Source organism: Emydura macquarii, unplaced genomic scaffold (genome assembly GCF_026122565.2).
Source record: "Emydura macquarii macquarii isolate MOO-44397 ecotype Brisbane River unplaced genomic scaffold, CSIRO-AGI_Emac_v2 contig_691, whole genome shotgun sequence".
NCBI classification, from domain to species: Eukaryota; Metazoa; Chordata; order Testudines; family Chelidae; genus Emydura; species Emydura macquarii.
Genome location: NW_027130828.1, coordinates 9,615,901 through 9,642,792, shown reverse-complemented (window position 1 = coordinate 9,642,792; position 26,892 = coordinate 9,615,901). Strand labels below are relative to the sequence as shown.

Here is a 26,892-nt window from a genome sequence, read left to right as displayed (position 1 = left end):
TGGAATATAAATATTGTACCTATATTTCAATTTATAGTATATAGAGCAGTACAAACAAGTGTCATTGTCTGTATGAAATGTTACTTTGTACTGACTTCGCTAGTGCTTTTTACGTAGCCTGTTGTAAAACTTGGCAGATAGCCAGATGAGTTGATATACCCTGGAAGACCTCTGCATGCTCCTGGTTGAGAACCACTGGTCTACATCATAAATCCAGAGCCGGACTCAATTAAACGGCTAACAGAGCATTTTGCATCCGAAGTCACACACACTATTCGCCTTCCTAGCAAGACCCTTGTTAGTAACCAAGCTGAGTTCCCTTGTCAACTTTATCCCAATTCCACTCTACACCCATCAGGTCAGCCAGAGTACTATGTTTTTAAAATATGAAGCTGTTACGGCTCTTCTGATCCTCTCTGCTACTGCTAACTCCAGACAGGCCTGGACGATTAGCTAGAGCTAGACACCGAGCTTCCAACAGTAGCATCCCATGTTTACGAAGTACTGGGTGGTTATGCAAAGCTGCCGCACCCTAGATTGTAAACGCACAGAAAAATATTGGAGTGCACTTCCTATCTCATACTACAATACTGGACCTCTAGTTATTCTTGCTAATGAGGAAGGAAATGCTCTGACAATGAATGGCTCCACACACTGACACATGAAGGCAGCGGCCCCTTCTGCTTGAACATCTCCCAGCACAGCCTCTGCCCTGGCCACACAACTAAGCTCACTATTGTAAAATGCTGGGTAGTATGGCAGATGAATAGCCCAAGTTCTCTATTCCCTGGTATGGTTGGTCTCCATGCTAAACCGAGAGAGAACACACACAAGTGAAGCTCTGCTTATCTAGCTGGGTTTATTATATCTCCACAAGGAAAAAACTGGATAAATAAAAACATTTGTAGGTGCCATTGGCTGTACGCTACAATCCGGGCTCTCTACGTGAGCCTCATCAGCAGTGCTGTGGTGCTGGTTTCTCTTTGCAAACTCCATCAGCAGTGCTACGGTGCTGGTTTCACTTTCTTTTGAAGCTATAAGAACACAATCTGATGCAGACACAGAACTAACGACTATTTGAGCAGTAAATACCACCACCAGACACAGCACATAGCTCTTTAGAAGCAGAGCTTGAGCCCTGCTCTGGAGAGGCAGAAATAAGACTTCTAGAACGGAATGGCGCTTACATAGCAAAAAAGGGCTGCACTTATTAGCTATGTGTGCTGAGCAAGAAATATGGTTCTAATTTATTGCGCAAAACTAAGCCACTAGAGGAAGTGGTTTTCACAAGCAAGAATCAGCGATGCCAGCATGTCACAGCACTATTAATACCACCATGCAGTCCTGCTGTGAGTAGTGGAAATACATATAAAAGTAGAAGGAAAAAAACACAGGAAAAGCAAAACAATGCTGAGAGATTAACAGCTGATTATATACATGCAAATATTTTTTCAAACTGATGAATCAAATCCTGTTTAAGTCAGAAGTGAATTGAACATGATGATCTAATTCTAGTCCTCAATAGATAAGTGTTTGCATCATTGGATCACCATATCACTCTGCACAACTGCCAGTCTCTGCTGAGGACTTGAGTAGCACAGGCAGTGCTACAGGTCAGAACGAAGCTCTGTGAACAGAAGCAATGGGAGGAAATGTACATTGCATATGCCTGCATTATGCCTGACTTGAAACACTGGTTGTTGAGTATACAATAACACAAAAGAAAATAAAAGAAAATCAGCTGCTGAAAATTTTCCATGCACTTACTCAATTCACCAAAGAACTTCTAGAAGTAGTGACAGCTGAAGTATTGAACTGTAGTGTTTCCACAGGGAAGCTATTTGCACCTTCTGCAAGAGTTGAGCAGCCAGTTCAGTTGCTAGAAAGCTACTTGCAACTTTTCTCACTTTTAAAAACAATTAGAGAGAGGCATGGCATTTTGCCATAGTCAAGGATGAAGTCAGTTTTCCATTAGATGTACATACAAGTACAAGTCTGCTGAAACTGTAGCAACTGCAAACAGACATTTATGTAAGGAAAAACTTCCCACTGGTAATTGGATTTAAGTCTTTCTGCACTGTTCAGTGGAAAGCATGTTGAGACACAGTGGTATACCTGGTCTCTGTGGATTTCTGATACGCTCACCATTACTGGACCTATGCATCAGTCTCCAGCTGCCAGGCAGTAACAAGGCTTGAAGTCTGCCATTCAACACACCAGCCCACCCACTTCCAGAGTCAGCCAAACAAAGAGATGCTGAAACAAAGGACAATCCACCTCCACAAGAGTGAAAGAGGGTGTACAGCTGGAGGACTATAGCAATTACCAGTAAGGAATGTTTCCTTGTTGTACACCTCCTCTTCTACCATCTTGCAACAGAAAAAAACCTAAAAACAATAAGTGGGATTCCTTAACAAGACTAACCACACAATCCAGTTGAGACAAGTCCCAACAACGCGACTTGTAATAGTGACCTTCCAAAGCATGGGTAAGACTGTGCAGCAGATCCTTACGATATCAACCCTATTATAAACTCCACCCTCTCTGGGTGGGAGGTCAGATTTGAACCAGAATTGATGGAAAACAGACTTGAGACACTCAAGATCCGCCTCTATCTAATAAAAGCCATTACTTCTGTCATAGGTTCCTGCAAAAAGGGGCAAAAGCAATGTGAATGGTCAACAAAGGCAGAGATAACCCAACAATGGAAAATTCAGGCCTCTAGGAAATCATTTCCCTATGGAATACATTATGAAGTGAAACAGAAAGGGAGAAAGACCCTCAAATTTCCTGAGATCTCAATTAAAGTGAGGGCAGGAACTGAAGGGAATTCTTCCCTCCCGTAGCAGTGCTTTAAAATGGGGAACCTCTGGACAGTTCAATGCGTAGGTAAAAGAGAACTAACTCTCAGCTACAGAGACCACAAAATTTTCATTGGTTTGCTTGTAAAAGAAAAAGCCCCTACAAGCTGCAGCTCCTTGGGGTTCCCAGACAGCCAGAATACTGGTTACTAAAGGACTCACAGGCCGATTTGCAGGCCTCCGATGAACAACAAAACCTAAACCCTAATACAAGCTGGGAGCAGTGCAGCAGGCTCCTTTGAATACTATAAAACCACCAAAGAAAAGGCAGCTCTTCCTAGAAGAGGTACGGAGACCACTATTCCTGCAAGAGACAGCCCGTGTCAGCATTCTCACCGCCTTATGGTCTTGGCCCTGTTCCAGGGACTAAAAAATATACCTGAGAATAAAGGCTGGGCCTTAGCCTCAGGGTGAAAAAGCAATGCAAAGAATGCCATTGTCATCAGTCAGTCAGAGCATGCCCCTCAAGGAAGTTATCCCTCCCCACCAAACACCCAGGGCTGTACTTGCCAGAGGTCTGGGATGCCCCCTTTAAAAGTGTGGGGCAGGCACAAAGGTGTTGGGACAAAAAAAAAGAATCCCCAGACACAGCAGAGATGGGCCAGCTTCCCTTCCTTGTAAACAAAGCCCCAGCTCTGGGAGACGTCTGTCCTGCTAAATGGTTCTGCTTTGGGAGGCTGCAGGCAAGTGAGCACTGAGACAATGAACAGGTATATCGTGCAGCCAAGCAAAGCAGGAAAGGAGATCCAGAAGTCTATCTGCTGTGCAACTTACAAAGCGGAAGGGCTAATGAAACCCCAAGGCTCTGTATGGAGGAAGGGAAAAGGGAGACTACAGAATAGCATTCCTTGCAAACACAACCAACCAACCTGACCCTGAGACAGCAGGGCACTCCAACCCCACCTAAAGTGCTTACCTGAAGGGCCTGCATCTGTAGGCCGACTTTCCTTACCATGATGGGACCCCCATCATGCAGTCCTCCTGAAAGTGGGGAGAGACCAAGGAAAGGAGGGGCAGGAAAGACAGCCATCTCAGAGGAGAGAAGAAAAAGGATCCGTGGTCTGCCCCATAGGATAGAAGCTCAGAGAGAGACACATCAAAGGAAGCACGTGGCAAGATGTGACCTCTCTCTGTGTAGCTGAGGAACTAGAGAGGGTTTCAGAAGCTTTGTCCATTTTCCCCTGATGCATTCCAGCATCTGCTCCATCTGCAAACAAGTGCTGATGTGGAACCAAGAGATGGGAAGACAGCTGGCTAGATGTACTCTTCACTGTGTGGCTCAGACATCTGTTTGGGTGGCCGTTGCTTTCCCCTCCTTTTCTGTTTAACAGATGAGAAAGAAAGAGGAGGGAGATTAGAGATAAGGAGTCCAAGTGCACTCCTGGCTTCCAGGTTAAGGCCTCTCGGACAGAGGAGGAATTGGATAGGTGCTGGTGTCTTTATACCGGCCCTGAATGAGGATTCTGCTCTGTCAAGACAGATTCTGTAGGTTTCAGGATGAAGTGGGCAAAACCCACAAAGCCCTGAAGGAGACTCAGCAGGATCCACTTTTCTTGAGTAAGAGGATGAATTTAGACAGGGCTGGCGGTGAGAGAGCACTGTCAGTGCGGAGACAGCGGCACTGACCAGGGACATCGGGTGAAATCAAACCTTTACTTGCCTGGCTTGAGAAGTTTGACATTTGCTCTGCTGAACTCCAGGTGAATTAGGCAGCTCACACAAATGAACGGAATGAAAGAGGGGAAGGGTCAGCAATGGCCCAAAGGCATATCCTACCTCTAGGTTTATGCCACCACTGTCCTCGCTTTCCTAAAGCAAAGACTCAGTCTGGGTGTTAGGTCAGTTCATGGGCTCTTAAAGTCCTTGTCTAGCCACCTATTCTGGAATGTCATTTTCTCCATGCAATGTCCACTTGCACAATCATGTTGAAGGCAAACAGCCTTTTATGACACAGAGCAGTTCATAAGGACAAAACAAGCAGAACCCACATCCGCATAATGCTACCAGGCCTGCAAAAGTCATAAGAGCAGGCTTCCACTTGCACAGATGAGCATTGGTTTGTCTCTCCAAAGTGGAATAAAAAACCCAAAACCTATTATCCGAACTCTCTGAAAAGCGTATTGGTAGAAAAGTTCATTGCAAAAAATGCTCCCCTTATGAGAGTAGGTGGGGAGGGCTAGGCTCAGACAGAAGCAGTGCAAGAAATTCAGCCATCCAGAATGGAAAGAGGCACCATGAGGTGCTTGTACCGCAGGGTCAGAACAAAGAACGGCTGGCTGAAGAGAGGCTGTCAGAGTACAAGTGACTGGTTACCGAGGAGCCAATGTGGTTGTCAAATCAGGAACCCGCATTAAGAGAAAAAGTCCAATATTAACTAAAAAGGATTTTCCTAAAGAGAATGGCTGAAAGAGGTATTTTTAGACTGGGAAAAGGACTAATGGCAGAGATTCCTATGGTCAGAGGAGTCAGCACAGTGATCCCAAAACTTTATTTAGAATGAGACCAATCTATTCAAAGCCAATCAGGCAGCACAGAAAAGCAATTCCTTCACATGGAACTCCAAGACCTATGAACTCTAAAAGTATCTTACTCCCCGGGTAGCGGATGGTCTGATCCACAGCTTTCGTGCTGCTAAACCTTATGATTTGTAGACGGATGTGTTTTGCCTGTGGATTTGCAGCCTCCCTTCCTTTCCCAGGCACAGGCACGTGAAGGGAAAAACTGCTAACCAAGGCAACTCTTGAGGATGGCCTAGGCATGGAGACTCTGTGATGAACTGCTCACACACTGCTAACGGACAGCCATTTCATTTCTTTATTAGGTTTGACATTCTGGTATTGATTTAAGAAGGCTTTGCTTCATGTACAGAACAGATAAAGATTAATGTAGGGGATGTATCATTTTAAGGGACTTGATAATCAGCATTGATTACTTGGCATATAGGAGGCTGATTCCTTAGTTGTCCTGTGTGTGAAAGTTTGCTGTCCCAAGCATTAAATCCCTAGTGAGACTGGTGGGCAGCCAAGGCATAATCCTTTAACAGGTTTATTGTTCTTCCAAGTGTTCATTTAAGTGGACTTGCTGCAGATACAAAGGAGGAGGAGGAGGGCAACAGGAAGGCAGAATGAGCAGAACCTGGCAATTCACTTGAAAATATCAGTACCACAATTCACTGCATTCTTCACAGGAAAATGCATAGAAATGAAGGACTGTAGAAGTCCCCTCAGTCGATGTCCAAATCCCCAACAATGGGTATTACTCTGGTAATGATCCAATTCTCTACAGCTGTTTCACATCTTCTCTTTTATTAGGGGCAGGAAAAACCATGAATGTAAACATCTGTGCATTGGGGTAAACCACCCTTATGATATTCACGTGGATCAGCTGTGAAGCACATAAGGACACTGGCATTTTGTAGCTCAGAAACAAAAGGACACTCAAAATGAAAAATCTAATTTCTCCCTGAAAACTTTGTACCTTAGTCACAAGCAACAACTAAGATTACTATCATTCAAAGGCACTAGTGAGAGAAAAGGCTTTCTACCTTTTACAGCACTTTAGTGTACAGTCAGTTTCACTGTTTCCCCTGCTCTAGCCAGTTAGTTTCTTCCTTGCTGAAAAAACCCTTCGAAACACCAACAGGGGAGTAGAAAAACTCAATTTTTTTAAAATGAATTTCATTAAAAATATTCAGAACACACGATTATAAAAGATACGGTGTCAGAAACTAGATTTAAAAATAGTCTATTTCAAATGACATCAAGTTAACAGTGTTCATTTAAGGTCAACTAAGATGGTTTTAAAAATAAAACAAACGGTTTATCTTTTAAAATCATTAACCTATCATATGTATAGCCTCATTCTGAACCTCCAAGAGTAGCCTGTAATTTATAAAACATCTAGCTCGCCTTTAACACAATAGCCTATTTTCAGTTGTTAGTTATAATTCTCATTAATGCCGTGCAGGCAATCTGATCATAACCACAGAAACTTGCATACCTGGAACCTCATACTGAAGAGCTGTTTGTTGGAACTCTGCAGTTAGACTGAGGGGAAACATTACCTTCATTAAAATTACTGCTACCTAATTCAAGCAGTTTATCACAAATTTAAACAGTGTCTTATAGATGGGTCTTATTTGGATTTAAATCATGCCGTGCTTGCTTCGTACTCCTCTGCCCAAACTGCTTGTGAGGTGCTGTAAAGTAAACACACACACACCCTTCACTCTTCAGGGCACTGCCTATATTGGTTTGTTTGCTTCTATAAACAACAATCTTGTCTGTGACTACAGATATTTGAAGGGAATCAGGCAAGGAGAAATGGGAAAGGGGACTGGCTAGAGGCCACTTCCTGGAAAAGAGCGAGGAAGCCAGGAGCTGCAGATGCTGTTCCATGCATTTGAATGGATCAGACTCAAGGAAGAGACAGCCTCTCATTCTCTCTCCAAAGGCCAGATGCATGAAGCAGTATTTAATTGGCTAGTGCTCATCACATTTATCCGCAAGGTCACAGTACTTCACAGTGCATTGCTATTGGGGACACACAGCTGAAGGAGTGCAGGTCGTCTTCCCCCTCCCCCCATCCTAGCAATGAATACACACAAGACACTCAGACCTCCCCACAAGACCATTTAATTAGTGTCAAACTGGGATTTTATAAACGAGGCTTATTACCAAATGCATTCAAAAGCCTAAATGAGAGCCTCCCAATCTACCTGGCCCTGGGACAGTTAGTACAGAAGTGTGCACGAGCATTTCACCAGCACAAACACACACACGGTAAAGAAGTGCAGTTAGTGACTCACCGAATGCACAGGAAAGGAGCTGTGCCGGTTGAGAAAGGAGTTAGAGATGGACATACTGAGGCCCTGAGTGGCACTGGTGTCCTCGGGGGTGAAGGGCACTTTAGTTTGCTGGACACAGTAGGAGACAGAAGAGAAGGAAGAGGCAGCATAGGAGGCCTGCTAAACAGGAGAGAGAGAAAGCAAGAGAGAAGAAACAAAGAAAGCAAGCACAGAACAGGCTATGAATAAAGGGCGAGAAATGCTATTTTTAAAACAATGCATTTAAAGTTGCTTACTACACAAAGAGCTACTTGGGCAGTTCATAAGACTCCAACCCCTCCTTCTGAGCCAGTCACGCTGACGCGTGCTCTGAGCTCCGAGACAGCTTGCAAAAATAACTAAAATCCTCCTCATTTAACAGGTTCCTTAAGAACAATTCCCTCTCCCAGCTCACTTATGCTCGGCTGCTGCTTAGGGGCACAGGTGAGCTTTTTTCTATCGCCTCTTCCTGCAGCGCACAGGGCAGAGGAGCTCAAAAAGGCTGGTGCACAGTAGAAGCTAGTGCCAAGCAGTGGAATTGGCTCTTGCTTCCAGATGTTAGGCAGGCTGTGTCTATGGATTGTTTACTGTGTCAGCCAGCAGTCTGGGAACTTGGGGCTCTCCAGCCTGAGGGATGTGGGGATTCCGGGTCAGGCGTAACATTTCATGTTTTAATATTTTCACTCATGATCAAAATTATATCCCCGTTTCATACTGCCCTATCAAAACATATCACATTGACTATTCTAGTGTACTTTGTGTGGTGAGTCAGTCAAAGATCTCCTCATCTCCTGTACATTTGGCAAGTCTGGAGGACACAAAGCACAATGGCTATTTCCAGCCCTTCTGGACTCCTCAGCTCAGACTCTTGGACTTTAAGTCCGAGTGGTTCAGTGATCATATTTGCAGCTCACAAAGAAAGGATTTTTTTTTAAATTTTGTACAGAGGAGTTCACCAGCAAGACTTGCCTGTGACTAGAAAGTCCCCTCTGTCCACACAATTTGCTTTGGCTGGGCAGCCAGAGCCCATCCTCTGCCATGGGTTTTACAGTCCTTGTTGAATAGGCCATCATCTGCTTGAAGCGTTCAGCATCATCACTTCCCAAATGAAGACATGGGAGGCTGTGTTTCAGAAAACCTATGCCTCAAGTGAACCTTAGGCAACACCTTGATGGTATCATCTTGCAAGGAGTAAAGAATGCCCAGAAGGTAGAACCATGATCTCTTGGTCACCCAGATTATTATTAAAGGGCAATACAAGTGTGACAGAGTCTAAAGGAAATACTTTGTGTTAAGTGACAAATTAGGAAAAGGGGCAGAATTCCCCTTTAAAACAGTAACTAACAGAGTATTAAACAGTTCATATGCCCTGGCTAGGGATCAATATTTTGTATAGCACCTCTCATCCCAAAGAATCCCAATGTATCTTTATAATCCAACACTGAACTAGGCAGCTGATGGGATGATAAGTAAATGGGACATGACAGGGACTGAGGAGAAAACCTGACCCCATATAAGGGGGCATCCCCTAGCTTTTAGGAAAAGTGCCCCATGGGATCTTTGATGTCCTTGCAAAGCAGATAGGACTTTGGGTTTTAAGGTTTCAGTCAGGAGACCCACACACAGTAAAATTCCATTGCACTCAATTTGTCTACCTTAGAAGAACAAATAAACCCTGCTAGGATTTAAATGTATGGTTCCAGGGAATCTAGATGCTTTGAACCTGCAGCATGGAACTCTCAGCCTTCCCTTCCATGGAGAAAAATGCACTGGGATAGTCAATTGTCAGCACAGGTAAGAGGTGAAGAAATACTGCAAAAGGACCAACGTGAATGATTCTTTCGCCAACACGAGGCAAGTATCACCTCCTGAAGGGAACTTGCCAAGTTAAGCAATGGCACTGTAGCCCATTCTTCACAATTTCTCCAAGCCTGCTACTAAAGCTACAGCAACAGGAATTAGCTACTTGGCCAAGAGCTGTTTTTCCCCCATACTGGTTTATTTGTTTTATTTAAAAGAAATCAAAAAAAATTTCTGAAGTGAGGAGGTTGAAGTAAAAAAGAGGACACTATAAAAAAAACATTCTGAGACACCCCACTGTCACCCCCCTCAAAAAAAACCCCCAGCATGAAATCCTGGCTCCACTGAAGACAATGACAAAAGTCACAATGACTTAAGAGGCCAGAATTTGGTCCAGTGTGTTCAAAACTGACATTCAAGTCCTCACCGCACCCACACAAACATGCTTGGGGACTGAAAGGGCAAGATGAATGTGGTGGGTCTTCTTTCCAGACAGGTAAGTGGAATTCTTTTTCTGAAGCAGCAAAAATATCACATCATCACAAATACCAGATTTAACCAGAAAAAGGACAAGTCCTGTTTTAAAGTACTGGAATGGCTCCCGAACTCCTTGTGAATATGGAACTGCAGGAGACACCAAGTTGTCAATAAGCTAGCAGGACGCTATGGGGAGCACAGGTGTTTGTTAGCGGTATCGCCAACAGGCGAGCTCTTTGGCACAATCTTTGTTATGACAAACTATACAAGGAGCAACTAGGTGTAAGTGGTTGCTACTAGCCAGGTTTCTGACCACTGTCTGAGAACAGCATTGTAAAACATTGCTGTGGTTTATCTAAGAGCATGTGGGCTGTAGCATGGGTTAGCTATGATAGCCATCAGGAAAAGTTATTGTCCAGACTGGCCACTGTGTTAATAGTACAAGTGATTATACAGGAGGGTTGCTACCCTGGTTTCATCCAGAGTGTAGGCAAGGTCTTTGATTCTCATTTTTGTTTTTCAAATCTCATGAGGAGTACTCTGAATTTGAGGGTTGGAAGGGAGAATGGTGGTTAAGCTAGGTCATGCAAGATGTCTAAAAACATGTTAACTAGATTTTAGGGAGTGTAACCCAGGTAATTGAAACATACAGATATCAATCCAGAACTGCAGTCTTCCAGGAACACAAGCAGCGGAGAGTGAAAAAAAAGTCATTTCCCCAATGTTCCTAGAAATCAAACATGCCTTTGTTCAACAGAACATGGAGGGTGTCACTCACCAACTGTCGCTGTTTCGGCGGAAGGGCAGGGGGTGGGGCCAGCTCTTGGGACGAATCCGTGCTGCTGAACGAGTCGTTGAATCCATAGACTTCCATGAGGTGCTTGTTTTTCTGCTGGTAGATGTGTTCGTTCTGAGGTGTCTGGTAGAACATGGATGGCTGGGGCTCTGAGTAGTCCTCCACAAACTGCATATATGCCATCACTGTAACACAAATTAGGACCACACTCATTGCTGTTGATCAGCCCACTGCAGCCTTTTCAGTAACAGATGTAACAAGTGGGCAGGATCCTCACCCACAAAAAACCAAAACCGAAGTACAAATGGACATCCTGAACCCGTTATTGCACTTCGTGTCAGAAGGGCGAAGAGAACCAATTTGTTAAGTTTCCCCGTGCAAGGCTATGTCCACACTATGGGCGCTACAGCAACATGGCTACCGTGCCATAGCTATGCCACTGTGAACTTGCAATGCAGATTACAGCAAAGGAAAGGGTTTTTCCATCACTGTAGGAACTCCACCCCCTCAAGCAATGGTAGCGAGGTTGACAGAGGCATTCTTCTGTGGACCTATGCTGGGATTAGGTCAGCATAGCTACGGTGCTCAGTGATGTAGATTTTTTAAGTGCAGAACAGGCCTAAGAGAGTTATCTGTTCACACTGACTGAAAGCAGCTACAATCATCATCATCCATCAAGAGGGGAATCATTAGGGTTCACAGGAGGGCCAGTCACTCTGATCAACTGGCTCCCTTAAAGCAGCCCAAGGCCCAGTTATGAGTTTGCTTCTAAGCAACCATACTCCAAAAAGTTTCACTGGAGCAGAACAAAGTGGTGTAAGCCTGGTTTCCACTGGAAAAGGATTATTTCGTGCAGCTATGGGTCTACAGCTAACCAATGCCAACTTGCTTCAAATCTCAGGCCAATGGCTATAAATATTCCTAGAACACAGAGGCCTAAGGTCTTTCTCCATACTGTTATCGGGTGCTATCACTACAAAACAAACTATCTTGCAATTTATAATTATACAGAAGAAAGGGGAAGCAGACAGCCTGACAACTTGAAAAGAGGATTTAGATAACAGGGTCAGGACGACAACATGAACTTGCCAAGCAAAGCTGGCTGGTGTGAGACTGGTGTTTTACTCATGCTCATTTTTTAATTTGGGCCTTTTTAATGGGATTGGCAGGCCCCAAGGAGTGTATGTTGGATATTTATGGATCATGATTTCAAGTGAGATGATGATCCACCATCACTTTCTTCCCTGGAATTGCCTCCAAAGTGCAGTACTTCTTCGAAGGACAACGTCCACTTGCAGCATCAAATAAGAAATACTTTCATTAATTGGTTTTTGAATTCAGCTAAAATATTTTATCCGGGCTTTTATCCGGACTTATTTTATCCAGGCATCACAGCTCTGTGCTTTTGCATGAGAAACAGACAGTGAAACCAAGTAGAAATCAAACCTACTGACTAGTGTTTAGTTTCCCAGTTGAGGGAAGTGCAAGTAGTAAAAAAAAAAAAATTGTATAAATCAGTGAAAAGTATATTGGTTTTTAAAAAAACTCCTTCAGGCTGAATAATCTGAGATACTTTTAGAAACAAGAAGTGATATTCTGTTTAAAACAAAACTTTTTAACCTTTCTGTGTCCCTGATCACTGTCCCTTACATCTTGCCACCTTCAATACTGCCAGTGCCTCCAGAAGTCATAGCTGTCAACCAGACTAAGCAGCACGTCCACAGCACCCTTCCTCAAACCTCTCAACTGACTCTCCTCCCTTTGCTAGATGCACTACAAAATTGTTTCGTTCTGAATAGACACGATGGCCTTCCTCATGGACTTGTCTCTTCAAACTCATCTGGTGTATCTTCTCCCAGGCTACTGCCAGCACCAGCGGAAGAACCTTCTCATCTAGAACTCCAGCCATAGGGAACAGGGATCTTTCCACTTCACTGAGTCATCTCAAACTTCAACTGTAAACATCTCTCCCTCTCTCCTTTTCTTAACGAGTCTCTAATTCTGCAACACAATCCAAATGCTGTAAAGCATTTCTGGATTGCTCTTTGTATGGAAGATGCTGGACACAATAAGGCCCCAATCCTACAACTGGATACTCATGAGTGGACCATTGTTCCTGCATGGCGACCCACTGAAGTCAATGGGATTCAGCACAGGCACAAGGAAGGGTCGGTCTGTGCAGTTCTGGTTGCAGGACTAGGGCTTTAGTTGTATTTTACTGTACAGGCAAGACACCCACTTTGGTACTTTTCCAACTTCTACAAAAAAACAAGGATGATTAAGGATGGAAAATAATTTAGCAAAAGTAAAAACATGAGAACTATCTAGATACCTGAGGGCAGGCGTGGAGGGCAAAGTGGAGAGCACACCATCATTCAAGCACTTTAAAAAGGCTGATCAGCATCTTTTTTAGAACCATCTCTGGTATTTTTAAACTTTACTTAGAAGATGAGACTAAAAGCTTCCTCAAAAATACATCCCTCTCTAAATAAATAAACAGGAACTCTGGCAGCCAAAACCCAGCGTAGCACAATTCTGCTGATGCACCTCAGTCTTGAGTGGCAACATCTGCTACTATTCCAGTCTTCGGGCCCCACATGGTTCTGCCAATGTTCATCACACTCAGCAGCCCTTCAAATCCCGCACAGCTCTGCCTTTGCTCCTCAATCCTGACTCTCAGTACCCACCCTGGGCTCCCAACACAGCTCTACCAAAGTGCCTCACAACCCTCTGCTCTTTCAGACTTCATCTTTCCTAAAGCCAGAAGCGATCAGTGCACCAAATTGTGTGTGTGTCTGTGTGTATATGTTTGTCTTTTTGCTGGTGTGGGCAAAGGATCATTAGGGTTATGGCTGAGACCACCAAATCTACTTCACTAGTGATGTCACTTGTATTTGAAGGTAACTCTCTAAAGGTGAAAAGTAAGGGGATTAATGCACTGACCCACCAAGTCCCTCTTATCTTAAATCACTGCCCTATGAAGGCGACTTACGGTAGAATGTTCACACAAAACTGATACAAGAACAAATGTTTCCAAATATCAGCAAGTCTCAGCAGGTCTAGCTACTCCATTCAACATGTATGTACAGCAAAATGTACACTAAGTACACCGTGCAGCCATAGACATCCAAAAATTCCAGCTTATGATGCAACTGTATAGAACACCTATCCCCGACTGTGCCTCTCCTGGCAGGAAAAGAGGAGGCCAAGAGGCTGAGAAAGGAGGACACATTCTAGGATGGGAGAGAAGCCAACGAGTCAGAGCCCGGCCTTGGTGAGCCCAATGTTACGTAGCCAACATTGGCATGTTCACACTAAGCCTTAACAAGGATTCAGCTACAAAACCATTTAATGTGCTGCATTTAGCACACTGAGCTGAAGTCACCAGACAGTACCAAAGGCTGTACTGGGTTTAAAGGCTACATTACAGCAGTAATGAGAAGTGTCGGTGAAAAAGGTGACATATTAGCTTCTTGGGGAAAATTAAATTACAATCCATGCCTTAACTCAAGGCAGAGTGTCTGAATGCAGTTGGCAGCCTTAACTTAATCTGTAAGGGAATAATGAAGAGCTCTTTTATCTCAGCTCTTTATGCACTAATGCTTCCCATTGCCATGGCAGTACTGCCCCACTTGTTAGAACCCACGCAAGGAAGGTGAGAGTGTCTCTGCTTCTGCTCTGACTTCATCTACAGTTTTAGGTTAAGGAAAAACTGTAGGAAATAGCGAAATACAATTCCTGAATCCAGTGTTGCGGGGAGGGACGGGAGGGACAGAACACAAACTAAAGGGGCACACTGGCTCTGTAAAGGCCTCTAATCTGTAGCAGAAGGTTGAGAAAATGGAAACATTCCTGAGATTGCTCTTTGCATAGGCTCCCACCCATCTCCTGCCCTCCCCTCTGTGCTGCAGTTTTTAATGAGGCAGACATTCAAAAACAGATGGGGAAATGACATCACTGGCTCAGAGCAGGCTGCACACCCTGCAGTTTATTCCATACACTGAAGGGTAGAAGGGGGCTGTAGCCTCCTTGATGAACAGCAGAGATGTGATGACAAAGTCCGAGGGAGCACCCCCAGAGAGGAGGGAGGAGTGAGAGACACAATTTGAAGCCTCTCTCCAGAACGTTCCAAAATGCCCAGTTTACGTCAACTCAACATCTAGAGAGAAAACGCTCAAAAAGCCGGGCTGTGGCTGGTATCACCACACCAGTACCAAGATTGGGCGGTGGTACTCTGACTTTCTGCTTCGAGCGGAAATCGCCTATCTACTCAGCATAGAATACAGTCACTCTCAAAGGAATTAAATCTCTTTGGGTTACCCTAGCCTTTGCCACTACCTCTGGGGATGGCTCCTGCTTTTCAAATAGTTTATATTATCCTGGATAAGACCAGCAACTGTCCTCAGCTTAGCTACAGCAATCAGATACCGGCTGCTCAGGGAGTACCATGCTACCCTTACTTCCCACTGACAGGGGGAAACAAAAGTGGTGAAGACAGAGAGAAACATGAACTAATCACTCAGACCCACATTATTTGCTGTTTGGGGGCAGGATCCTGTTATTTTAGATCATGAGCTCTTTGTGGCTGAAACTGTTCTATATTTGTGCCTTGTACACAATGAGCACATTGCTAGCTCTTAATAGTAGTAGCCTGGGACAGTTCACCACTAGCACGATAACATGTATTCTCACAGCACTATGTAAATTATAATTCAGGCCAGACTGGAAGGCAGATCTCTTCCCATGTCCGGGCTAGACAGGAGGCTGCTGTCTGACGTCTCTCTGGGCACAGCTCACAGTATCACATATGGTTAATTTAGACAGGACTTGCTATACGTTATTAATAAAAAACCCACCATGTCTTTACTATAACATAAATCGACTGTCAGAAGATGATACAGAACAGTGAGACCATAATGAAGTCACATCTGTGACAGCTCTAGATCTTTTTAACAGATGTCTATATTGTCAGTACCCCAGGAGTGTGCCACACACATATTGTACGGATATGTAAGCAATGTCTCTCAACATATGTAATTACACCAGGATATCTGTGCGCATCAGGTTCATCATAAGACACAGCGTGTAGGCCAGGAAGGGAGTGGTGGTGCTACCATATGACCTTTTTCTAGCAACATTTTACAGAAATGTGTTATGTACAAAAATAAGATAAAGCTAACAACCACAGACCTGTAATGTGCTTTCATGCATGGTAGAGACTATATACAGCAATCTGTCAACGTCATACGAATACAATTAAGACATCTGCTGCAATGTATGAAGTCAGGTTACACCCCAAATACTGCGGCAAGGATGTCTTATCAAACCAAGGGGACAAACTACATGCTGGATAACATCATCTCCCTCCCTAACAATACAATCTAATCAATGCTCCAGAGCCTTTTGCTAACTACTCTAAATGCCCAGCTAAACATCAAAGAAAACTCATTTGCAGGCCTTGTTAGAAGTGTACATAGGCAGTAAAGAAGAAGATAACTTTTTAAATTGTTTTTAGTAACTCTCCTTGAGTTCATGAAGAGCCTCACCAGAGACAGAAAAGAATGAAGAGGGGGCTTAGAGAGCCAGGCAAATGGCTTACACCATTCTTTTCACTACCAATGGGGTTACCAAATCATCTTGAGCCCAAGCCCCTCCATTCATTCATCTCCCAAGTAAAGCCACCTAAGAGCCCACAGAGAATTGAGTCTCTCTCCACACACCAGGTTGCAGGGTCTGAACCTGGGCTTCAGTCCAGCCCTTCCTGAAAAGAAGAGACAATGTGTAGAGATGAGCTGGGTGCCTGATCCTGTGACCAGCAATGAGGATCGGCACCAATTCAGAGAGTACTGCACACAGTCATTTAGGATGGCTTGAGTTACTGACTCTAAGCAATGTACGAGCCCGTATTTCCTTTGTGTTACCTAACAAGCCAGCACTGTAGCTCCCTGCTGTTCGCTCTAGGTACCTTTAAACATTTGCCTTTCCTTGCTCACAAGAGGCAGATATATGCTATGGTCTGTATCACATATTATATATGGGGGCAGCGTACTAAACTACTGCAATAGACCATCCTCTCAGGACTGGGCCCGCGTCAAGCTCTGCTCTCAGAGGGCAAACAGTACTGGTGGCAAGTGTGGCCTGGACCACTTGGGCACTGTCCTTACCAATGGAAATGCTGCTTTGTGATGGTGAACTTTTTTTTTTCTTTTTTTTTTTTTTGAAACATGGTCAATGTAAGAAAGGAACTGGCTTAGGTTTGATATAACAGTGACCAGCCAAGCAAGCCAGGCAAGTTTCAAAACCCAACCTACTCCCAAGGAAAAGACCACTAACTGGAAACCCGGGTCAGAAGGCCAGCTTGACATTTTTCAAATCTGCTCTTGGGCTGGGCTGCGAGTCATATTACACAACATGGCTGATCCAAACGCTGACTGATCAGACAGTGCGCACAATCTATTTCAATGAAGAGTTGTAAAGTCTGCCAGTGGCTGAACACGGCACTCGCTGGATCTCATCACACATTCCAGAGCTCAGTTAATTCCCTGATGAATCAGTATAGCTGCTCCGTTTCAATGAGGTCCCATGTTCCAAGCAAGGGATCTACTGTTTAGTGAACATTAAGGTAATCAGAATAAGGTCATGATCGCTAGTCCTCAGAGCCACTGCTTAAGGAGCTGGGAGTTTGGTTTATGATGGGGAGGCCTGGCATTCAGACAGTGCACATTTTAACAATGCACCTTCTTATGCTTAAACTGGAGACAGTAGACCATGGCAAAATGGCAGCACTGGACACCATCATAACCGGCTAGTCTTGTGCTGCCACGCAGGCGATCACAGTCAGGATGCTGAACTGCTGGGATGGCAGTGTTCAGCCGTAATAGGGGAGAAGGACCAAGAAAGAACCCCCCTCTCTGGACTCCTGGAGACAGGCCAGTCCTCCTCTATGGTGAGAAAGTTGCTATAACAACTTTGAGGTGATACCGTAGGAATAAAATAGGGGTGATGCAAAAGGCAGGGCCACTCTGGCTCGAGACTGGGATGGAGAAAGGAGGAAACCATCCTTAACGGCAGTCATAGTGCTCCAGGCTTCAAATGATAACTTGTTCTTTGGCTTTCTTGGGGTTGAAGTATTGTATAAGTCTTGGTCTACAATTAGAACTTACATTGGCATAGCTATGTTGGTCAGGGGTGTGAAAAAACCCACATCCCCTAACAGACACAGCTATGCTGACAAAACCCCCAGTGTAGACACAGCTACCCTGACAGAAGAATGCTACTATCGACATAGCTAACGGGTTCAATAGACAGTTTTCCCACAGTGGCAGAACAAATCCTTCCGTTGGTGTAGGCAGTGTCTACACAAGGCGGCTATGCCAGCCTAGGCTCTGTTGTGTAGACATAGCTAGAGCCTTTCACTCCTAGGGCTGGTCCACACTGAAAAGTTACATCGACATAGCTATGTCTCCTAAGGGTGTGAAAAATCCACACCCTCTAAGAGATGTAGTTAAGCTAAACCCTGGTGTGGACAATGGTAGGTTGACGGGGAGAATTCTTCTGTTGATCTAACTAGCGCCTTTCGGGGAGATGGATTAACTTCAGCGATGGAAAAACCCCTCCTGTCACTGACGTGAGTGTCTACACTTAAACCAAGGCAGCGGCACAGCTGTGCTGCTATAGTATTTCAATGGTAGGCATAGCTATAGTCCTAGATTTCAATAGGAGTTAGGTGCCTAGGCACAGGTGCTTAAAGATGCAGACTGGCTTCTGAAGTATCTTAAAAAATCTGGCTCTTACTGGATAAAGATTGGCGCTGCCAACCCATATCTTTTAGGCTGACCATTGTGACACTTGGCTCTAAGGGAATAGGGACAATAACACCTGTAGGACACTGGGCATGTGAAGAATTTGAGGAAGGGAAAGAAAGAAAAAGCAATGCAGGCACTTGCTTACTGTGTTTGTTCTTCTTCTCTGGCAGAGGGGGTGGTTTCTCTGGGTCACCCGTAGAGTCATGAGCAGCAAACTCAGTAATAAATTCAACCGGTACTGATGAATTCCCCTGCTGGAAGGGCAAGACAGCAGCAAATGGTGTGAAAGGTATTGACGAGAGAGCTCCTGGGTTCTGCATATCATCCTCTGAGATGTTATCATATTGTGAGGGGTGCCTCTCATATGAGACCCTGCAGCCCGTGTTATCCAAAGTCTGAGAGGCTGCACTCCTCCTCTTCTTCTCTGGCAAAGCTGGAGGAGTCTCTGTAGACTGTGTTGCTGTCAACGGGCTGCAGTACTGCGGCTGGGGGGAGCTGCCCTGTGGGAGCTGGAAAACGGGTCCATGAAATGGGGAGCCACATTCACCCAAGGACTCTGGCAATGGGCTGAGGATACTTGGCACTTGCTGAGGTATCTGGTCAGCATTAGAGAGGTCCTGTTGCAGGAATTCATAGTCCGGATCATAGTGATCTGTGTACAACAAAGAGGATAAGAACACCATTATTCATGGCAAAACCGAGTTACTGCATTACTGTCTATATGTGATCCTTGTTCTTCTGTATCCCAACCCAGCCCTGCTGTCAGTCACGTGATACCATCTCTTCAATTTAGAGTGCAAGCTCTTTGCAGCAGAGACCGTTTTTCTACACCTTCTGGAAAGAGCCCAGCATACTTTTAGTAATCAGTGATTAGTAACAATAATTCAACAGGCGCATCATTAGAGGGATATTGCTGCTCTAGTGAGTGCACTTTATTTGTTACTCTTCATTGTTGCATCTCCTTCGCAGTTAGAAAATAAAACAGCTTTAACCTAGTGGAATTGCCTGTTTCTCCTGATGTGCACAAATGGGGTTGAAACCAACATGCATTTTAGCTTGTGACCCAAACTGAGTCTCAACTCAGACTTCGATAGCTGAAAGGCTTCTGAACTAACCCACTTCATGTCTCTCCTTGTCCCAACAGAATACAATTTACCTCAGATCCACCACCAGCAGCTAGACAGGCAGGGCCCTATTATAATTCTGCATCACGGCTCTGAAAAGATACAACAGCAGAGCAACTCGGAACTCCCCAGAGGCTCTAAAGAGATCATCTCCTTACCTAATGTTTCACAGCTTGTGTTGCGGGAGCACTGCCCACTGTCCCGGTCCAGCGAGGAGAGCTGCTCGTCAGACTTGCTGAGCTTGCCCATGCTACTGCATGGCGACAGGCGAGGTGATTCCCCTCCATAGGAGTGGCTGCCGCCTGACAGCCTCCTCTGTGCGTAACAGTCAGCATCAAAATCCTTGGACAGAAACCAAGAGACACTCTCAGCAGTTTGTCAGTGAACAGGAGAAAGGCCAAGAGAACAGGCACCCACTGGCTGTGTGCAGAAAGGAGGGAGGAGATAGCCCGTGAGACCCAGTGCACCCCACTTAGAAAGGACCTGCTCAGGCTCCCAAGATATGTTTATTTGGGGAGGGGTGGAACAGAAAGGAAGCAACTGATCCAAACGCGCAGCCGGCATTTCAGACAGCATGTACTGAGACACGGGAACGGACATCAGGTGCTGTCGAAGAGAAGGCTAAGCCCTTCACTAAAAAAGTAACCTGTTGACTGCTTGTCAAGATGTTCCAGGACTGGAGAGTCTCCATTAAACAACTGGGGGTTTGCCAAGTATCTGGTTGGCTAAGGCATGTGCACGTGTGTGGGGAAAAGCAGGAGTTAGATTATAGCTCTTTAGACCGTCAGCTTTGCGTGTCTATGGCTACATCTTCACCACCTTTAATTCAAGTTATCTTCACTCAAGTCACTCCTCTTGAACTAGTCCAGCTCACGTGAGAGCGGTTACCCTGAGAAATAACACTTGAGCAGCACAGCATGACTGGATTAGCAGCACAGAGCGGTCATGTCAACGGCTGACAAGTTGTGCTAAGCTGAGCAGTAGCCTGTACCCCCTGATGGACCAGCCAACTTGAGTTAAAAGCATGCGTGGATAGGACTCGAGTTATAAATCAAGTTAACTCTGCAGTGAGGACAAGCCCTTAGTTCTGTAAATCAGCACATGCATTTATAGCACTGTATCAATGACAAATAATGGTTGAGGGAAAGCGAACAACTCCTGTAGTTCCATCATTTCCTTAAATTCCTATCCGACTCATGCTATTTTACCCACTACAAGTCAGTGGACTGCTCAAGTCAGTTTCTTTAGGTTAACTGCTATTTTAAGATGCAAGTGCCTGCATATGAAGTTCTGAACTCTCCAATGTGCTATATGAACCATGTCACACACAGAAACTTAGGTCTTTACGTTCAGCCAGTCATTCTGCATGCTGTGTTCTTTTATGGACAGGCATGCTTGTTCTTTTGGATCCCTGAAGTCCATCATTGCTCAGAGCAACAGAATTTGTAGCAATTTACTATTTAAATGGAACAGAAGTCTTAAAAAAAAAATAAACGGGTGCACATTATTGTATGCAGTTTTAGGTAGTGTGGCAAAACACCCCCTTCAGACTTGCCGGATAAGGTCTGTCTCCTCTGGTAGGATGAGCCTGGGGTAAATCTGCCCCCACTCTGGATGAGTCCTCTGCTTTTTTCTTCACTTGGGTTGGTCCCAGCAGGACTAGGTCCAGCTTCCAGCTCGTCAATGGTCCGAGTTGTCTCCCCATCAGCTGGACGAGGCTGCCTTCCGATGAGCGCAGCCTTTCGGTTCTAGGTCAGGATTCTGGTTCCCAGTCTTTTGTCCACTCTCCTTTCTCGCTGAGTCTTCTGTGATTTCCCAGTGGCAGGGAACAGGTCCTGGGCAAATTCGGAGAAGACTGGGGGAGAGCCATCTAGAGGGACCTGAATACTGATCTCAGGTCACTACTCATTTCTGACTCTCCCACCGGGAGTAGGCACCCAAACCCCGGGAAGTCTTGGCCTTGCATTTTGTGGATCAGGTCGAAGAGCTGGGACCTCAGTGCTCGGCCATCCCACTACTTCCATTCGTGGAACCTCTGTACCCTTGGGAGGTCCAGGGTGACAACAGCCACAAGATCTCCACCTTCAACTGGGGGTAATCGGAGGCAGCCTCAGCTGCCAGGTCATAGTAAACTTTCTGGCCTCCCCACACAGGAAAGGGCGAGGACGCTGGCCCACTGATCCTGGGGCCAGGCCTCCCTCAGGGCCTGTTCGTTCAAAACTGAGCAGGTATGCCTTCACATCGTCCTCCATCGTCATCTTTTGTAGGTAACTGTTGGCCCTCAGGGGACGCACCCCATCAGGGCCATGGGTCAGGCGGTCAGCGCTTCAAGTTGGCTCACTTGCCTCCTGCAGGGTGGCTCGGTCCTGGGCTGCCTGGCTTATCAACAGCTGATTCGTCTCTTGCTGAAGCCGCATCGACTCTTGCTGGGCGGCCATCTGAACCCAAGTCACCTCTTGCTGGGCCGCTGTAGCCTGCACCAGGGATTTACTACGTTGTCCATTTTGGGGTTGATTTACCTTACCGCAGGGTGGTTCTCTGCACTTGTGAACAATCCCTCCCCAACACCATGCGTGGCAAAGCACCCCCCTCAGTCTTGCTGGATAATGGCTTTCTCCTCTGGTGGGACAGCCTGAGGTAAATCTGCCCCGCCCTGGAGGAGTCCTCTGCTTTTCTCTTCAGCACCTCTCCGTTAGAGTGTTCAGGGTGGGTGTTGGTTTGGGCCTGTGGAACATCCCTCCACAGGGGTGTATGTGTGAGTCAGTCAGTCAGTCTATACCACCCAGACCTCGGGGAAGTACCTTTCTCTGGCCCCTTCAGTGGGGCTGTAGATGTGGTGGTATTGCCCTGGGGGTCAGAGCCATAGCAGCCCTCCCCCCCGGAGCTGGTGCCTGGGCTTTTCCCGTCTGGGGAGAAGTGCTATCTCCTAAACTGGGGAAGTCTGTTCTCCTCCTGCCACAAGCCTTCTGGCAGCTTCTCTCTCTCTCTCTCTCCCCCCCCCCCCCCCCCCCGGCTTTTCTAGCAGAGGCAGGGTTTTAGAGGCCTGGAGTAGCCTTTAATTGGGCCCAGGTGCCTCTAATTGATCTTCAGTAACCTCGCCCCTGCCTGCAGGGAAAAGGGTCTTTAACATTCTAGGGCTCATATACCTGCCCTCAAATACCCTTTTGTAACCATCCGACCTGACTTTACCACAGTAGCTGAATCTCCTCTCAAAGGAAAATGTGTCCATTGCAGAACAGTTCTTTAAAACAAGAGTTATTTGGCGAGAGAGGGTGAGCTGGGAGCTGCACGAATGAAGACAGTAATGCTTCTTTCAGCTTCCATAATCACAGCCCAGAACATGGTTCCAACGGCTTTTAAAGGGGTTATGCCATTACCTGTCTGTTGATTCCAATAGGTAAACTAGACCCACTGGTGGCGCGACTCATAGGTGCCACTACTGCCACTCTGGTAGGGGAAGGTGCTGATTGCCTTTTTTTAGGGGGCAATGCTGGAGGAGGGCTGCAAGACAAAAAAAGCACAGATACTTCAAATACTTCATTATCAGACGGTTGCGTTGAGGCAGTAGGAGCCAGAGAACAGGTTTCTATCCGCCTCAGCACTTTAGGGATTCTTGACCAATTTATGCACCATTCCTCAACAGATGGTCATCCACACTCTCCCACCTCCTGTACTGGAAGGGCCTATATTTTGGCACTAGGATACGGCCGGGCGTTTTATCGCAGTAAATGGGACGGATCTCTCTGTACATTCAGACGTTGCTTCTAATACCACAGATAAGCCTGGCAATGCTCAAGCTGCCTGGTGCCAATGAACACGTACCCGTTCTCTTTCTGGAATATGCCAGGACTTTTCATACAGTCCGTTAGAATTCAGAAACTACCCAGAAATGTAATCGTCACTGCCAACCGCAGATCTCAATAGCAGAAGACCCTGCATGTTTCAAAATAACCACAAGGTACATTTTCACACCACCAACTAGCATCAGTGCTATAAGGGTAAAACCTGTAACATGCACACAGCTGAAGCGTAGGGTTTTCCCCCTCTTTCTCAGAATAGAGTACAGAAACATTTTTATGGTTACTATTTAGAAAAGGTGAGGACACCACAGTTTAAAATGACTTTTTCACACAATTTTAATCCCTTTCACCAGTTTCTTAACATGCTGAAAAATGCACAACTAACTGTAGGCAGATTCCTCTTATGTGGGATCTCCATTACTCAAAGTTTGCAAGCAGAGTAGCCTGTTCTGTATGATCCTCTGCTAATCTGTTTGTGGATGAACAGCCCTTTTGATCCACCCAGGATAACACAGTCTACCCAAAATCTTTTTCTGCCTTGTGTTCTTCTGCCACCAACATTCCTTTCCAGTGCCAGTAAACATGCATTTCCTGCTGAACCTCTTAAAATATGCCCTGCAAATCAAATCTTTCTTTTCATGAGATCTCAGACTAGCATTTGCTAAGGGCTTGTCTACACTTACCTCGGAGATTCGGCGGCAGTCGACCGGAGTTACGCAAAAAACTTATGTAACTCCCGTCGACTTCTCTGTTTCTCTTCTGCGCACTGTCTTCACTGCACTGAGCTGATGGGAACTGTGTTCCCATCGATGCAGCGCTATGCCACTTGAGAAGGTGATCTTAATATGTTGATTTCTGGATCAACTGAGCGGGTCTTCACTGACCGCTCAGTCGATCCAGAGAAGTCAATCTGACGGCGGCGACTTTGCCGTCGTCAGTGTAGCCATAGCCTAAGTTCCAATCATCTCCAATATTTTTGTAATGGTTATGTAGTTTACCCATGATATTTTCAGAATACTTCTATAACACCTTCATGCAGATTATGGGCTGCTAAAATGCCCATTGAAATGAACAGAAAGACTGCCTTTGGTTTCAATGGAAATTGATCAAGCCCCATATGCATATAACTAAAATAGCACAGGAAAATGTTGTCCTCGAAGACATTCATGCACTTTTAAATAAGAATGCTTTGCACTTATATAGTGCATCCTCTCATCCAAGGATCTCAAAGTGCTTTCAAAAGGAAGTGTTACCCAAAAATTACACCTGGGGAAAGAAAGGCACAAACAAGCACAGGGAATCACTTGAATCAGACAACAAGCCAAGAGTTGGAAGAGTTGGAAATTGATCCCAGGAATCCTGACTCTCAGACTGCTGTTCTGCCAATAGGCAATACTCCATTTGTGGTTTGTTTCTTGTGTTAGGACTCCTGACATCTAGTCCTGCCCTAGACCTGAATCATGTCTCATTATGCACTGTCCAATCTCCCACAGGAGCCTGCTAGAACATGCCTAGAGGGGCAATAAGGTCTGTCTCATTAAACGCAAAACAGCATTGGTCTCGCAAAGCCTCTTTAAATAACAATTTATACCCAAATCAATCTTTAACAAATCCGAGCCCTATGAAACAAAGCAGGGTCACTATTTGCTGCTACAATCCTGGATTTTTAAAATCCTTCCTGTCCTGAAGGAAGGGAGAGGCATTTTTACAGGGATTCAATGTTATTCAAGAGAATTCATCCTGGAGGGTAGGAGATGCAACACAGCGGAGAAAGAGTTTACAATGACAAGGGCTGTATTTACAACAACGGAACATCTATAATCAACAGAATATATATATAATGTATAAGTTACATTGGGAAGGGCTAATGTAATAAGGTCATATACAGTAGTGACAAGTGATGGGAGTGACTGGTACACAAGAGGCAAACAGCATATCAGGGTTACCTGTTTTCTGCCACGCGAATGCAAGGTAAAGGGGGCTTGGGAGGGGCAATCTCTTCGTCCATGGAGTCGGTCAGTATCTCAGCAGACTGAGTGATACTAGGTGTTTTGTTGAGAATCTCCATCTCTCTGTCTGTCAGAGGAAGCTCTGAGGGGCTGCAAAATGTAAAGCACAATTTGTAGAATGCTGTCTGCACGCAATTTATTCATATGCTTTAAAATACATATTTAAAAGACATACCAGTGAAAGGCAAAGAAGCCATCTCGAAGCAAAACTCCAGATGTATCCACAATGTAACATGCAACTGCAGTAGCCAAGTGACTTCTTGGTGTCAGATTTTAGCATCCTTCCTCACACTGAGTAGCACCTTACTCTTCAAGTAGCACTACTGTAATCAATAGGACTCCTGAGGAGCATGGTGCTTCCCTGAGTGAGGAAGGGTGCCAGATCATGGCCCTAAACTATTCAGCTACCAGGAACAAGAACGAAATCCACACACAGACATCAAGATATGTGCGTTTGTTTATATATAAAGGCCCTAATCAAGCATTTGTCAGTGACCCACCTGTCAGATTTACATGCTGGTAAACTGGGTTTAACTGGGCTTGTGGGAGACGGATGTTCCTGCTTCTCTATTTTGAGTCGGACCAGCTCCTATGTAAAGAAAAAATAGCAAAAGATAACTACCATGGACCTTTGCTAAAACGTAGCACAGTAAGAGTGATCTTTCACTCCTCTCAGGAAGCAACCTGTAGCAAGGTGTCATAGCACCAAATCTTCACCATATTGTAATTCTAGCAGGAGTCTGAAATATGATATGGACTACGAAATATTATAAACAAGGTTAAAAGAAAGGGTAGTGCACCAAAGAAATTAACAAAATACAGTCTGTGAGGCCTAAGTCTGTTTTTGTGTTTACTTACCTTGCTAATTTGTAAAACGTAGGAATTCGCAATGGCTTTCACCACTCAGCAGCGGGACCTAGCAAGGACCTTCTGGACCTAGTTTCTAAACAGACAGCTTTCTCTTAACTGCTGCGACCCTTCCCAACCAGAGTTGCTAGTGGGCCTCTGGGTCTGGGTATGCTATCTTCACCACCTCCTGCTTTTACTCATCTTTTCACTTGGAATGGGCTTTCTTAGCAACATCATTCACCCCATCAACACTGGAGACCACAGTGCCATGGAGAAGCATGACAGTGGAACATGCATCTTCTTACCATGGATTTATGCATGGATGTAAATTTCCAGTTGCAAATGAAAACACATCTAAAATAAGAAGTTGAGCCAAAAAGCCCAGATGTCCATTTCATCCCATGCCAGAGGAAAATGAGCCACTCTACCGCCTCCAAAAGCCAGACATATCAAAAGGGCTCACTAGTAACGGGAGGTCTTAGACAATATCTCCAGTAGAGATGCCCAAATTGGGCCACCTGTTTATGGGTGTTGGACTTTTAGAAT

The 26,892-nt window shown here is 45.2% G+C and overlaps 1 protein-coding gene across 3 annotated transcripts in view; it reads right to left on the bottom strand.

Annotated features, from left to right (window-relative positions):
- RAPGEF1 (Rap guanine nucleotide exchange factor 1) overlaps positions 1-26,892 on the bottom strand; it is a 117,798-nt gene that overhangs the window by 30,762 nt on the left and 60,144 nt on the right. For 2 of the 3 annotated variants that reach the window (XM_067541914.1, XM_067541915.1), the window contains exons 5-10: positions 25,998-26,086; positions 25,435-25,587; positions 23,066-23,189; positions 19,847-20,030; positions 18,710-19,216; positions 10,742-10,944 (exon numbers count right to left, since the gene is read on the bottom strand). In XM_067541914.1, coding sequence (XP_067398015.1) covers positions 10,742-10,944; positions 18,710-19,216; positions 19,847-20,030; positions 23,066-23,189; positions 25,435-25,587; positions 25,998-26,086 — 1,260 coding nt within the window. Of the gene's footprint in view, positions 1-7,668; positions 7,828-10,741; positions 10,945-18,709; positions 19,217-19,846; positions 20,031-23,065; positions 23,190-25,434; positions 25,588-25,997; positions 26,087-26,892 lie in introns of all 3 variants that reach the window. The other variant, XM_067541916.1, reaches the window with a different exon arrangement.